At 36.6% G+C, this 16,241-nt stretch overlaps 1 protein-coding gene across 2 annotated transcripts; it reads right to left on the minus strand.

The window, feature by feature from the left end:
* Positions 1–1,019: 1,019 nt before the first annotated feature.
* On the minus strand, positions 1,020–16,220 carry NDC80 (NDC80 kinetochore complex component). Of its 2 annotated transcripts, none has more exons than XM_030944043.1 (17): positions 16,094–16,220; positions 14,318–14,541; positions 13,845–13,931; positions 12,958–13,081; positions 12,658–12,830; positions 11,346–11,448; positions 10,442–10,531; positions 9,076–9,169; positions 7,840–7,946; positions 6,904–7,048; positions 6,403–6,608; positions 5,062–5,214; positions 4,700–4,789; positions 3,793–3,885; positions 2,140–2,270; positions 1,667–1,769; positions 1,020–1,311 (listed from the first exon to the last, which is right to left on the minus strand). In XM_030944043.1, the coding sequence occupies exons 2-17, from the start codon at positions 14,416–14,418 to the stop codon at positions 1,189–1,191; spliced, it is 1,923 nt and encodes a 640-aa protein (XP_030799903.1). In that variant the 5' UTR covers positions 14,419–14,541; positions 16,094–16,220; the 3' UTR covers positions 1,020–1,188. The 2 variants fall into 2 exon arrangements, with proteins under 2 accessions (XP_030799903.1, XP_030799904.1); XM_030944044.1 differs by having other exon boundaries at positions 16,045–16,208.
* Positions 16,221–16,241: the final 21 nt, after the last annotated feature.

Consider the following 16,241-nt stretch of genomic DNA (forward strand, 5'->3'; position numbering starts at 1 on the left):
AGGAAGAGAAAATTAGAAGCTTAAATAATGTCATCATTATCATATCTGAAACAAAATATTCATACCAGGGCCAGAAGATTCACGCACTATGTTGAGAACAACTGAGTTTTAAACTCATTCTGCAAAAATAGCCTAGAATTAGAAAATTCGGTCTGTGTTTAGATGGTCTAACTCAAGTTTTGTTGTATATCCTAGGGATCCATGTTGCATTCAAATATTGTAGAATTAAGGAGCAGCTTTCTTTATCTATCAGCTCCTAAATGCCTTTAAACAACTGCAAAATTGTTTTTATCGTTGTATATTTGAATGTTTGACCTATATAAACAACACTCCAATACTTCAATGCTTTTAATAGGAAACACCATCATAAACTATCCAAGATATGAATGCTGGGTTTTATTTATTTATTTTTTAACACAAAATTATACACAGAATAGATAAAAACATACTACTTTCACATAGCATTGATCCACTTTCTTTAAAGTATTTGGACCAGAGCTGCCCATACCGTAATTTTACTGTTACTTTCCTGAGGAAACATCAAAGTCTGTCCAACTGGTCTAACAAGAAGAATACAGACATTTTAGACCATTTTGATGTATCTAACATGCACCAAACCTACAAGTGATTAGATATACAGCCAGAATTCATATGATGTCCTATTTAGAGCTTTCTCTGGTACACATATTCAAGAAGTTCAGTGAAGTTTCATCTGGGAGTATGAGCAGCTAAAGACAAAGCTTGGTTTTCAAACTACTGTGTTTCTTTTTCTAGATTATTTACAAGACTACTATACAAGGACTAATCTTTTCAAAAGAGGTTTTGATTTTTACTCATGTAAGAGGTGTCTCTGTGCAGTTTCATAGGTAACTGAACAAGCAGGAGACAGACATTTACATTTAGTCTTGCTAGTAAAATAAGACTTGGGGAAGGATGTGAACTGTCTGTGATGTGTGTGCCCAAAACGCATAGATATGCTATTGAAAGTACAGAGTCTGAGCAAAGCATTTAAGAAAATGCAAATATATTGTTTAATTCTTAAATGTATTTGTGTCAACAAAACAAAGAATTACTTCCTTCCACTTAAAATCAGTTTCAGTGCTAAACACAGGTAAGTACCCATCCCTTTAGAAGGCACCATACTAGAGCTTCAGAAATGCAACATTTTTATCTTCATCTTTCTAGTGATTAGACACTTTCAGCCTTCTTTTTGTAACTGTCTAGGATGCTGGTCAAATTTGACAATAGATCTTCAGGCATGAATTCTTCATCATCTCTGTAAATTCTCGCATTCTGTTCCTCAAGGTATTTCTAGAAAAGAGGTACAGAAAGTTTTATTAGCTCGATCATGGTCTGTATTTTACTGATTCTGCTAAAGCATTTTAAGCAGTCATTGCACAGGTTAACTTATTTCAGTTAAACATTTTCCTGAAAGACATCAATCAGAAGCAGGTTTAACCTGACAGGATGTTATTGCTGAAACTTAACAATCAGTTCTGATTATTTACACCAAAGGTTTTGTCAGAAAATTTAACTAGAATACACAGACTCAGTGCAGCAGCTAAATAACTGATAATTCCTTAGAAAGATTAAGCTCTAATTTCCAAGTGTTTAATTGCAAATGTCTCTAGAGAGATTTAGTTCTGAATATCAAATTTTAGCTTACCACTATAGATGCTACATGAGTAGCAACTGTTTCTAAAAGACGACTCAAGTTAGCACCAATTTTTCTCTTCTCTTCTGTTGTTGTTTGCAAAACGACTTGATATCTAAAAGGTAAAGATACTCAGGTCATGTCCATAATTAGAGAATTCCTGACATTTAAAACAATCACTTCAAGTCTGATTTATCATCACGTTTAGCCATACTTTTTTTTCATTAGTATTAATTTGAACCAAGTTACAATATATTAATACTCAACTTAAAAAAAACTCTTACATGGAAAACAGGAGTTCTGATACAGCAGACAAATATTTTAGCAAAATACTGTTGAGGAGAAACATCTTTCAGCTATTAACTTGTGAAATTAATACACTGAGATGGATACCTGCTGACACAACTTTATCTTACATTCAAGAGAATATCTTTATCCTTAAAAACCAAAAATAACAAGGGAGACATGGAAGTTAGGAGCCTTACTGTCTTTGGAGATCATGCAATTCATTTGTGGCTTCACTGAGCCCTTCATAGACACCACTCTCAAGTAACTGTTTATGCTTCTTTAACGATTCCAGTTCATTTGCACATTTCTGCTCTTCTTCTTCTATCTCCTATAGTCATAAGGAAAGAGAAGAAAAAAAAATGGCCTCTCTCAGGTATAATTTAGATTTTTTTTTCTTCTTTCTGCTACCTGATTATATCTTAATGCTTGAATTCAAAATTCATACAAGTAGCTCCAACTTCAGAACCGAAAAAAACCCCCCAAGGATATCCCTCTCAAACCTAAAGTTTCAGCTGTTTTCTGTATCATTCCCATCCCAGAATAAGCCTAACCATCTCTTTATTCCTTTAACCATATTTAAAGGCCTGTGTTGCATCTACTTTCCCTTCAGAGTTAAACTAAAAAAGTGTTGTTTAGGTAGTCTAAATAGCTTAGAAATGGCACATCATGAACAACTGTTTCTAGGTTAAAAAGATGCAACCACATTTGAGAAAGAAAACAGCTTTTCCTTTTTGTCTTAAAGAGAGTACAATTCCCAATAATCATCTCTTCAAGGAGAATGCCACTGTTGATGCTATACAATCCACAAAACCAAAACCAAAATTCTGCCGTCCACTCAACAGGCAATTCTGTAGATTACTGAAACATCATCCTTCAAAAATAATTTTAATACTTAAGACTTACAAACAGCATTTTAAAAATTAGAAGAGGAATTACATGAATATGTCTTATAATAAACATCTGGTGGCAAGTGTGTATTTTATGAGCTTAACTTTAGAGAAAAGCATATGCAAGAGCACAGATCAAAAGCTAAATGTCATGTGGTTTTGAAAAATATAAACTAAATTAATTGCCTTTATATACCTATATATGCCTGCCTCAGCAGGTATTAGCAGTGAAATAGCCCTGTTTCATGGATATAGCATAGGAGTTTGGATTTACAGGAGCATATATGGTAAATACTGTCTCAGGTCAAAGAACATTTTCCTGCAGGACACCACAGCCCCACTAAAGCAGTGTTGTCAGAGAAGTTGGGAGGTACCAAAATAGCCGCTCAGTTGTTACAGAGAGGGCTATGTTTTGTTGCTGAACTGCAAGTGGGGAAAAGGACAGGGACTGCTCCTGTGCTGTGAAAGGAAGCTAAAGGAAGCAACAGTTTGAGATCATTAAGACAATTTAACATGCTTTTGATCAATCAATGTTTTCCTTAGCTTTTACAGAATCTGATTAAACATGTTTACTAAAAACTGTAAATGTATTTATTATATACAAACTGATTAGACAAGGCAGATTCCGTTAATCCTAAAATTTCCTTTAAGCACATGCCCGGAGACATCCTGAGGTCAGATGATTGTTGCTGCTTTTATTACTGGATGCAGTAATTTATTATTTACAGGATCTGCTACAGTATGATGCCAGATTCTCTTACAAGAAAGTGAAAATTGATTCAGTTAAGGTAGCAGTCAAATCAGTTTTCTGAAAAGAATGAAAAAATCCTGTAAGAGGAAAGGAAGAAGGCAAAGGCAGAAGCCCAAACAAAAATGCAACCCAAAAATTTAGCTGTAAATACAAAAATTAAGGATAAGGGTATCATTAAGGATAAGTTGTCATCAAGCTGTAAGAAGTTCTACCTTAAGCTTCTGCTGGTAAAGATCATCCAGCTTTTCAGCTTCTTCTGTCAGCATTTTCACACTGCGTTTCTTGTCCTCTAGCATTATATTCACCTAGGATGAAAACATAACCAAGGAAGTATGGGTCAAAAAGAATTCCAACATATAAATCCATGCCATCACAAACCACACCTGGTAGCTCTGAAAAAACAATTAAACTAGGCTAGGCTGGGATGGCATCACCTTTTTTCATAGCAGCCTGTGTTACGCTTCATTTTGGATAAGAGGCTAAAACAGTGTTGGTAACACACCAAAGTTTTGGCTACTGCTGAATAGTGCTAGCACAGCATTCCAAGGCTTTCTATCCCTCCCAGGGCCCCTCACTGAGTAGGGTGGGGACAGGCAAGAGACTGGAGAGATGCATAGCCAGGCCAGCTGGCCAAGAGGACATTCTATACCACATATAACATCATGGTCAACAGTAAAAACTGAGCTAAAGGTAGAAGAATGAGGAAATAAAATTCTCATTTTTTCAAACTGTCCCAAATACAATATTACTAAAAATCTTCCTGATGACAATTTGTCAGTGATGGTAAGCTATACAATCAGCAGGAGTGGGCTACTTATTAAAAACAAATACTTCCAATGTTTATGGTCAAATATATGTAAGCTACATAAACTTTAATTCAGGGAATACACAATATTTCAACCAACAAAGACCCCAGTTCTTAGAAAAACTTCTAGGTTTCATCACAATTAAAGCAGTCTTCTCACAGCTTCTTACTCTCTACTTGTCCTCAGAAAACTCCAACCAATCCAAAAAATCAACCTACCACACCACACTTTACCCATGCAAAAGTTTGACTGAAAGCAGCAGATAAGGTTTTAGGGTTGGTATCTTAGTGTTAATCTTCATTAACTAACTCACCTGTTCCAAAGTATCTTCCAAAGTAATTTTCCGTTGAGTGGCTCTACTAATTTCTTCCTCAGTCTCGTTGATGATCTCCATGAGGGGAGCCTGTAATACACATACAAGAAGATCCAACGAATGCAATTTGCTTATTTGAACCAAGATGCACCCCAGTACATCTTTCCCTTTTATTTTTTTTAGGTTACTATATTCTCCAATACCAAATTTCTTTCACATACTACAATGTCATTATGGTGACTCATCACACAAGCTTTTCAATGACGTTTCATTGTGAGATTGAGAGACCTTCCCAGCATTCCCAAAGAAGCACATCTTTTTTGTGAGTGGTATCTAAAGCCTTCAGTGTTGACTCTACTTACCTTGATCTGAGTTCTGTATTTGACTAGGCAATTTGGTCCTGACTCAGGATTAAACTGAATCTCAAAGTCGTGGCCTTTGGAATTCTCAGCACTTACTGGAATTAATTTCAGCTTTCGAGCCAGTTTATGATACTCTGCCAGTTGCATTTCGATCTGCTCAGAGGAGAAAAGGGCACAAATCATAGAAAGAGATACAAGTGAAAAGCTTTGCAAGAAGTATTCATATAGTACTTTAAACAAGTTCCTGAGTTGCTCTCTATAGCCATAATTCCTTGTTTTACTCCACAGTATTCAAGAGCTGTATGCAATGCCAGTCCAGCAGTTTGCTGCATTAGGTACTGTTTTATGATTCCTTCAGAGTTTGCACACTGAGGTTTCTTAGTGTCTATGGCTGAGAACACTGAATGGTTTCACCTGTGGTTTTCCATATTCATCTGCCATAATTTTTCCTGCCTCAAGTTTTTGAGAATTAGCTGATAGGGAACTAAAAACGTGCTGGAAAATAATACTAAACAAATGATCAGTCATCAGGTCAATATGCTTCTCTTATTAGTTTTGACAGGAAATGCCACACACGCACACATCCTAACAACAAACTAACTTGAGCATGCCTTTAAACAAAGCTTATTTAATGCTCTAATTTCTAATTAATGAGTGCTATTAAATGCAAACATTAAAGAACCCAGAGTTTTTTTTCCAGTTTTATGTGCTTCATACTTGCACCTGAGGATTTAAGTTAATAAATGTGCTTGATAAAGGGTAACCCCACCAAATACATTTGAAACTTTTTCTTTAGTTCTCCAATTGGCAAAGCAGTAGCTTTAAAATCCCAACACTTACAGGCTTATATCTTTTCATTCTGTTTGAAGGGACTGAACTTGGCCCTTGAAAGATGTTACAACTTCTACACAAAGAACTAATCAGGCCCTAAATGCATGCAAAGCTATTGATTCAAATTCACTAGTTTTGCCTTACTTCCTTGCTCTGAAATATTAACATCAGCCAGTAATTTCTTGTGTTATCAAAGCAATGGCATGCTAGTGTTATTAAAGCCCTTAATGCTATAGCAGTGACAGTGTACCATGCTTCATATTCTAGATACATCTCTTATGATGCAGAAAAAAGTACATTTCCATTAAGCGCAAAACAGAAAAAGGGAAAAAAAAAAGCAACATTTTTCAGAGATATTGTAAACAGAGGTCATTCTTGTCAGTTTTGCCTGGTTAGATACATGTATGGTCTTGTTAGATTATTTAGGAAAGAAATTATCTAGATTCCAATTTTAAGCTTGCATGATGAAAACTGACAGCCATCTCTGAGAGCAGTGGGGTTTTCACATACCGCCTCTTTATTCCTAGCATATTTTAGCTCTTCATTCCACAGCTGATGTTCTTCTGCTTCTAGTTCCTTAGTCAGCTTGTTAATGGTTTGCTGCAGCTCATTTCTCTCGTGATTTATTCTCTCAATGTCCGCAGCCGAGTATTTTTGGTTATCTAAGATGTGCCGGAGCCGGGCATTCTCCTGCTTCATGGCTTCTACTTCCATTTCTAAGTTCATAAAACATTTGTGAAATGGACATAAAATAACAGCCAATATACATAAACCTCACCTCTGTATTTTATGAGTAAATAAGATAATTTTTACAAATCATTACCATTTCATTACTCTAGTGCACAAAGAGCTATTAGACAAAACAAATCTTTATTAGCAATCCATTCTGGAAAGTTTATTTGTAGCATCATCCTACTCCAAGTACCTTGCTCTGCTCTCAAGCTAAGAACTACAATTATTTGAAGACTATTTCTAGCTTCACTGTCCTGACTGTGATCAAGGCTGCCTTACCTGCTGTCTCAACTTCATCATTAACACTTTCCAGTTTTTGATCAAGGATGGATATATGAGATTCCAGATTAGCCAAATAAGCCTGGTATTTCTGGACGTCTGCTTGAAGAGACGATTTCACGTTTCGTAGCGTTACTCTACGATCCTAGGAGATGGGTGAAATGAACAACCACTCTTAGATAAATATAAAATAATGACTTCACTTTCCAGACAAGACAGTAGAGAATTGATCAATATCAAAAGCACAAATATAAAACTAAAGAACTTTAATAATTTTTTATCTCTGTGACAGCTAAGTCAAGTCAAGCACCTTTAAAATAAGGCTGAAAATATTCTTGCATTTCAGCATTACATCTCTCATTTGCATCAGACACTGCTTCAGACAAGTCTTACTACATGCAGTCCACAACTTGACTCTAATAATATATGGAGGGCAGATAAAACAGGGTTATGGAAAGCCAGGAATAAACTCAGCACAGTTGGAAGAATCTCAATTTGCCACCTGCACAGTCACGAACCCATTTTTAAACTCAGGACGTATTAAAAGCAAAATCCAGCTTTTCAAGCAGAGTATTTTCCATAAAATATATTGTTACCACTGAATCCTATGCCTCATATTTGAATACCAACACATTTGAAAAAATAATGTTGAAATTTATATTAAAAAAATGTGGTTCAAGTATTTTATTAATATTTCGGTCAATAAAAGACCTTATTACCTGTAAATATCTGCTTATTATCAAACAAATAGTTACTGAAGACTTCACAGAAAAAGCCCAGTTCTATAATGGTATAGAGTCTGTAAAAACCTGGCCTAATTAAAATCTCAAATCACTAAAAATTTTCCATTTGTTATGTATCATAAGTATCTTCATTCAGAAAAGGTCATTATTATAAAATTCAACTCCACCATAAAAACAGACAAAATTTACTAACCGGCTCACTTTCTTTTTCTTTTTCTAGTCTTGCAATCTCTTCTTGAAGTCTTTTGTTTTCAGCTGCTAAACTTTCCATCTGGAATGGATCTATATTAAATAAATCCTCTGTGGGAGAGCAGAAGAGAGAGTGGAGTTACAAATTCATCTCAATATCACCACCTATTTTGAGTATCTGAACTTTGGCTTCAGCACAGTAAATACCCATTATCTGGATAATTATTTTACACTAATGAAATAACTAAAAACAACCAAGAAACTTATCAGAAAAACCTTTCATTAAAATGCAACCAGGCAAAAACCCCAAAACAAACAAGAAGAGAAATAGGTTTCTCAGCCCTCATGTCAGAAAGAGTCCTCATGTCAAAGTCACTCCCAAGAGGTAAGGGTTTCCAAACTCTCATACAGCCCGCATCACAGGAGAGTATACAAGTCAGGACTACCTTGTGAAGCTAGAACAAATCAAACTTATTTAACAACCTCTTTCTTATCCATATACTTTCTTGCTTCTTGAGACATCTTTTCCCTAGCTTCACTTGTTCTTTGCCAAAAAATGGGATGGTTATTTTTTCCTAATATCCAGTAACAATGTGGTATCTTGTTTCCTCTCCAACTCATGGCTCCAGTTTGCAAACAAAGGGGCCTTAGTCTGGCTTTTCATAGGAGAGCACAGAAAGTAAGAAATGTTTTTCTTCCTTGTTCTCATATTGTGTTTGCATTTCTGTAGGTGGTGAAATGATGAGTCAAAAAAACCTAATAATTTTGTACCTCCCTGAAGACAAACACAGGTGCATGCTAAATCACATACAGAACCCTCACAATAGAGTTTGGAACTCTTGCAGGCTGTTTTCAGATCTTTCAAAAGCTGAACTTTCTTATCAGCTGTGCATCCTCTGAAAATATTTTTCTTTTTTTTAATTGTTAACTTTGCCAGACAGAAACAAGAGCCATCTGCATAGATGGAGCTCACATCTGAAGAATTGTATACTGGTTTTCCATGACAAAGATGTTAAAAAAACACGTGACACAGCTACAGCTGATAGCAGATCATGAGCTATCCATCTTTACTGCTAATATATATATATATATGTAAAAGAGAACATTAAATTGAAGTAACTGAAACATACTTAGGTATTTCAGACTCCCTTAGATCACTTTCACTTGTAAACTGAACAAACTGATGCTAGGAGAAAAGAAACCAGTAACAAAATTGAATACTTAAAATTTGAAAGCTTACTTAATTTTGACTGCACTTCAGCATCCAACTCTTCGAAGGTATCTCTCCCTTTCATGAAAAGATCATAGCACTTCACACAGTAGTCCATGAAAAGCTGAAAACAATTTAAAAATCTTTCATTTCAACAATTCCAAGGCCTGTAAAATATCTGTCTAAAGCTACTCAATCAGTGGAATTAAACAGACATCAAAAATATCTTTAATGCTTCAACTGTACTTTTGTAAAATTAAACTTTTCTCCTCCCTTTGAACATAGAATGTCAACAGATTATATATTCAGGCAGAAGGAGACACCTATAATTCACACTAAGAAAGGTCTGGAAATACTGTATTTTTCTGGGATATTTAACAAAGATTGTGGAATATTTAAGAATTTTTCATCTTGATGCATATGATTCTCTCAGGCTAGTTTATGGAAACCGGAGATCTGTTTAACAGACCTCTTCTATAAATATGATGATTAAAATTCTGATCTGCAGATGTCTGCAGAATTAAAGAAAGGTTACCCAAAAAGAATTTGCTAGACACTAAGTCACAGATGCTTCAGAAGCAATTACACCAGTATTGTGAATTTTCTATTCTATTTTCTATATACATATATGTGTAAGTGCCAATGTAGAAGAATGTATTTAGTTTAAAAGCACTTTTATTTGCCAAACATCACATTGTAACCTTAGTCCAAAATTATTATTTGACTTGATTTTTTCAATTTCTAATTAAATGTTTTAGCTTATAATGTGACCCTCTCCAAATACCTGCTGTGAGTTAACACTGAGCTAAATCTGAGTAGTACTAATAATTCATGATAAATTAAAAAGAAAGCAAACTGTTGGATTAAGAGCTTGAATTATACTGCTACCCTATTTTGTGGCTCAGAAATAAAACTTTACAACCAATTTTTACACAGTAAAAATTGAGTAGATATTGGCACAAGTCACTATATTTAGAATTAAGTCACTGTCTTTACACTGCACTGCAGACCTCAGAAGTCTTGAGTCCTAAAGGAAAATATATCAGAAACTCTACTAAAACAATAAACAGCATAATGATTCCCTTTCTCCACAAAGGAGAACAGTAGATACTTGGTGATTATAAAATAAGGAGAATATTTTGTTTAATACCCAGTCTTCACCAATAGACTGATCATGATACCTGCTCAGGAAATAGTTGATCAAGTTTTTTTATACAATGCTACTCTACTTTCTTGAAAGCATTGTAATTATAAAATGGAACAGAATCTATAAATACATGACACAACAATCTAAACTGTAATTAAATTGTGTTGTTACAGCACATGGCAAAATCCAGCTTTTCTGGATTGAGAAATAGAATGAGCAATTCTTATTCTAAATTCTTTTTTATGGTACCTTATTATGTACAATTCCATCATCTGTCTCTCCTCCCCAGCTCTGTCTGTCATCGAATGATGGTGCATTTTCCCTGATCGCATTGTACAGCTGAAAAGCAGAGGTGCACACAACAAAGAGCAAATGTGAAGACATCCATTAGTTTCCATATTGATTTAATGAAAAGAAGCAAACTAACACTGGATTAGGATTTCAGCAAGCAGGTTGGAATGAACCTGTGTTGACTAAACGCACAGGTAAAGAGATGTGAACTGGACAGTCAACACTGCCAAATTGTCTCGTGTCTTTTGAGCAAATAAAGACAGGATTTTCATAGGTGCTTAATTCAGCAGTGGTCAACTTCTGTCACAGATGCCAAATTTTGCTCAGACCTGAGTTGGCAGCAATGACAGTTACCACTACTAAAAACCCAAACAAACCAAACAAAATCAAAATTAAATAAAAACACCCCACCCAAACAGAAAACTCGCCACTCTGTATCAGAATCAATGGACATTTGAATAATTTCAATTGAAAATTCCATCCTTAGATTTCAAATTTAGGAGAGAATGGCAGATGTCACAACATTTGCACAGAAGATACATGTTCTATTCAGTGATTATACTAATTAACTTCTCACGTTTAATGTATGTACAGATCAGCATTTTGCCACCTTCTTTTATACATTAATTTATCCAGTGCATACATTTAAAGAAAAAAAAAACCTATCACAACATAACATGAAAAGATCACTTTAAAAGTTACTAAAACATTAGGCTAAGGGTCAGCTCCCAGATGACAGCTAAGAACATATATGTTTACATACATGTTAAACAAAGATTTGTAGAAAATATGTACTAGATCTGTATTGAAACTAACATTCCAGCCTGGAAAGTGAAAATATTTATCTTAAGGAAAACATTACCTTGACACAATCAATTAACCAAACCAAAGCTGCCACAATCTGAGGCCAGGTGTGTGGTGCTCCCACAGTGTACATGGAGCTTTTTGACAGAGCAAAGGGGTACCTGTACAGCCAAAGAAGATACATTTTTAATAGCTGTGGCAGACAGTGATGAAAACAAACAAGCACATTTTGAAAATAAAGCAGCACATTTTTATATGTACGTGGAAGTACAGAAGGAAGAGCAAACTCAATTGTACTGTACTTCAAAGGAAGTAAGTTGAGTTGTTACAGCACGATTTTATTCAATTATCATGGGTTTCTCATTTGGTGATTCATAGAATATCTTGGTTTGAAAGGGACCTCTAAGGATCAACAAATCTAACTCTTTGCTCCTCATAGGACTGCCTAGAACTAAACCATACGATCAAGAGTGTCATCCAGATGCTCCTTGAACTCCCAAAACTTCAAGTAACTTGTCAGAATTAGTTATTTTATCCAGAATTACACTCTTGATGTAGCAGAATGTAATCCTTTTCAGCATTTCAAGCTATGTCAGCAGTTTCAAATGCTATAGATTAAAACAAAATTTTATTAAAATGCTGAGAAATGAACAAAAGAGATTTGCACGTACATTTAAGGAGCCCTGGCACTTTGACGCCATCATGGGTTCAAACCTACAGAGGTAAAATACACTCCTTTTCTTTTTTTTTTTAATGAGACTGAAAACTCACAATTATCAACAGGCAGAGGATTTTCTTTCTTGGAAAGTGTTGGGGCATTAATGATTTCGAACACTGAACAAATTCAGCAATAAACCACTCAGCTACTTAGTGCTTTTCTCCCCATAACAGTAATTTTTGTTATTTCCACATTCTGCTTTGAAAGCAGAATAAGAAAAATGGCAGGAAAACATATTTTAAACTAAATTAAATTTGTTTAAACTAAAATTAAATTTAATTATTTTGATCCAAAATTCTGGAAATTCCAGTTCTTAGATTCTAACAGAATGAACGAAAAGGTCTGTAAAAGAAAATTGTGTCTTGTCTTTCAAAGTTCTATACAAATAATCAATTAAATTTTACATTACAAAGGAAGATTCCAAGAATTGTGAGTTCAAGCATAAAATGTACAGCAGACACTGAAAATAATAGAGTAAACCTAGAGCTAAACAAAAGTGAAACAAAACAATCACAACATTGTACTTTTAGAATCTCATCTGAATAAAGAAACCTATCCATTCTCCCCAACTATCAATGCAGAATTCTTAGCTTTTAAATTTCTAGCCATAGCATATCTATTCAGCCCAGGAGACTAACAATAATCATCTTACCCAAGGTCTTTAAAAACTTTGGGAATTTCCTCTTCAAATTTTGAGTCAGGCAGTTCATAAGAAGGGCAGAGGAATTTGTAGATAAAGGTGAAGATCTTCAAAAAGTCCTTAACTGATGGAGATTGTAGCGATTTCATGGAAACATTGTGGGCATAAGCATTCTCAACAAGGAACTGTGCAAAAGAAACATGGAATACCAGTCACTAAATAAAATTTATAGTTGAAACAAAGGGAAATAACCATTTTGATTAGCACATTTTACACCTCATAACATACATGGAGAATAAGTTAATATGTTACCTCACAAAGCTTTTTGATACATTGTTGGATGAATGCCTTGTCATGAAGGGGCCTGGGATCCTTTATCTTTTCTGTCCCAAACACACCATACTGGCTGCTGCGTGACCCTCCAGCCCCACTCGCTCTAGGGACAGACAATAAATACACGTCTTGTGACAACGCATAGAAAGAAGAACTCTCTTCACGTTTAAGTCACAACAATTGCTATGTTGATGTTTTCTTTGCATTTGTTATACAAAGTGATACTTGAAGTTTTTTTTTCATTCAAGGTCACTGGAGAAACATCATCAACCTGGAAGCCATAATGCCACATGTACAACAAAGGGATTACTGCATCCTAGAGGAATACCCTCTTCATTTTATTGAAATAAATAAATTTTTAGAGAGCAGAAAAAATAACCCAAAGATGAAGAAAAAATGATGTTGCTGACTGTAAATAAACTCTAAAAATATTTAAGGAATATTTAAAAGGAATAGACCCCTGCAACATTGGGTTGCTATCAAGAAGACGCCCACAACACAAAGTCATGAGCTAAGCAGAAAGTTTATAGATTTTTGGAAGGTTTGTATCTTAGAGAGAGAGAACTAACACAGAGTATACTTCAGATGTCATTCTTCCTTAAACAAGAAAATTTATTGAGATAGTCTTAAGGTCTGCAGTGCACATCATTTCCAAAAGAAAATTTAAAAAAAGCTCCCAAAGCAATTCCTGCTCCACAGCATTACTGTTTAGTTATCAAGGACTGGAGGAAGGCAGACCTGAAGGGCTGCTTGCCTCAGATCCATTATTTCCTATAGTAAAAATCTGTCAAGAAAGAAAAATGCCAAAATTACAGAGGACCATTTTTGTTTTAACTTACAGTGCAGAGAACGAAAACTATCCATACCTGTTCCCAAAACAGCTGACTTTTCTTTCTGAAGCTCCGGATGTAGGTTTGCTCATGCTCAGCTTCCCAAAGGTGCTTCTGTCCTTCCTGAGGAGCAGAAAGAGGGATTCAAGTGACTACTTCTACCAATTCATCTTTTGCTCGTACAAGAGCTATGCACACACATATATTCCGAAGCACCTTCATCCCAGCAACATCCCAGAAAGGTCAACGGAGGCACCCAGCCACCTCCTAAGAAACATGTAACAAAATGTTACCATTTGAAATATGACACAGGTACACAAAAAGGTTAAAGCAAGTATTTTTGCAAAACTGGAGCACACGTGCAAACACCCTTGGCCGTAAGGAGCCTTCTTTTCACTGTTTAAAGTTTTTTCCTCAGTTGCTACTCACATACTCAAACACACTATGATAAATTTCTTCAGAATTAGTTTTATATACTTATTTTTAGCAATATGACCAGCCAGACTTACATCTGAGGTGTCTGAAGACCCATCTTGTTGTTGTCCTGCACTCTCAGTGCCATCATAGATTGTCGACTGCTGCTTCCAGCAATACTTGAGCTTCGCCTCATTGTGACTGTTGTAAACCACAATCCCTCAGTATTCCAGCAGTATCAGAAAATCCAGGACCTAAGGCTATTTTATTTTCTAAATGCCACAATGATTTTCCAAAGGCTCAGAATAAACAAGTAGACCTGTACATTGGACCAAAAAAAAAAAAAAAAAAAAGAAGAAAGAAAAAATATTATGTTAGAGTCCAGAAATACATAAGAGTAGCCATAGCCTTTTAAATCAACCATTTTATTGATAAAAGTGTTAGTGTTTCTTTCAAACCTACTGTTTTGCCTTTCTTTATATTTGGTCACTTCAAACCTACAGGTTCCAAAAGTAAAAGAGCTTAAGAAATTTTTCTGTTCAGTCCACTGGGAAAAAGGCCACATTACCACGAGTACACAAGTACTGCTTACAGCCCTTCAGCCGTGCGCCAGCTCCTGAGCTGCTCATTCTGAGCCTACCCATTCCTCTGCAACTGGTCTCCCAGTATTATAGCACAATAACTGGAAAACCTATTCTGAGATAATATTTATGGCTGTCTTCAGAATATGCATGCAGAATATAAATCAAACTGGAATATTAATACCATTATCCCCACTGTGGCATTAAGGGGGAATTTGAAGTAAACAGATTTAAGTCACAAATCAGTCACTAATAAAAAAATCCCTCCATTACAGACATTACCAAAACACATTATTAATATAAACTGTTGCTTCATTTTTCTTCCAGTTCCACTGCTCACAAACCACAACAGAAATTTAGCTCAAGCTCAATTTATAGGGCAGCATTTCTCACTGTGTCTGGGGAAGAATCTGCATTATTCCACTACTTTAACTGGGACCAACCACAGACAATGAATTTTCACAAACATAGCAAGCTATTAGATTCTAGAATAACAGAATCAATTAGGTTGGAAAAGACCTGTGAGATCATCAAGTCCAACTTATGACCAAACACCACCTTGTAAGCTAGACCATAGTACTAAGTGCTACATCCAGCCTTTCCTTAAACACCTCCAGGGACACTGACCTGACCACCATGCTGGGCAGGTGTGGTGGTTGTTTGAGCAAGCTTAAAACACTCATTCCAGTGTATAACCGCCTTTTCTGTGGAGGAATTCCTCCAATCGTCCCACCAAAGCCTGGTGCAGTTTGACATCGTGTCCTCTCGCTTATTGCCTGGGAGAAGAGGCCGAGCCCCACCAGGCTACAGGCTCCTTTCAGATGGTTCCAGAGTGATAATGCTCCCCAGAGCCTCCTTTTTCTCCAGCCTAAACACCCCCAGCTCCCACAGCCGCTCCTTATAGGACTTGTGCTCCAGACCCTTCCCCAGCTCCATTCCCCTTCTCTGAACACGCTCCAGCCGCACAATGAATTGCGGGGCCCAGAAGCGGCCACAGCACTGGAGGTGCGGCCACACCAGTGCCGCGCACAGGGCTCTGTCACTGCCTGGGTCCTGCTGGCCACGCTGCTGCTGACATAAGCCAAGACTCTGAAAGAGCAGTTTGAGCAGACATTTAAGAATAGTTTGTCAGAGCCAACACACCAGCAGGAAAAAAAAAAAAAAGAAAAAGAAAGCGTAGGGACGCAGTAGAGCTGGGTGCAGCTCCACCCGCTCGCCCTGAGAGCACGTCTAAACCGTACCGAAGGCGACCGGGGGGACTCAGTGGCGAGTCCGCGGCCCTGGACTCACCGCCGCCGCACCGACACTTGTCCCAGGGGGTCAGGGGGTGAAGGGGTGAAGGTGCTGCTGCCGCTGCCCTCCTGCTCCCCGCCCTGCCGTTACCCCAGCGCCGCCGCCTCCTCCTCGCAATTTCAAATCCGCCCGCCCGGACGTGGCC

The sequence above is a fragment of the Camarhynchus parvulus genome, chromosome 2 (assembly GCF_901933205.1).
Source record: "Camarhynchus parvulus chromosome 2, STF_HiC, whole genome shotgun sequence".
Classification (NCBI taxonomy): Eukaryota; Metazoa; Chordata; class Aves; order Passeriformes; family Thraupidae; genus Camarhynchus; species Camarhynchus parvulus.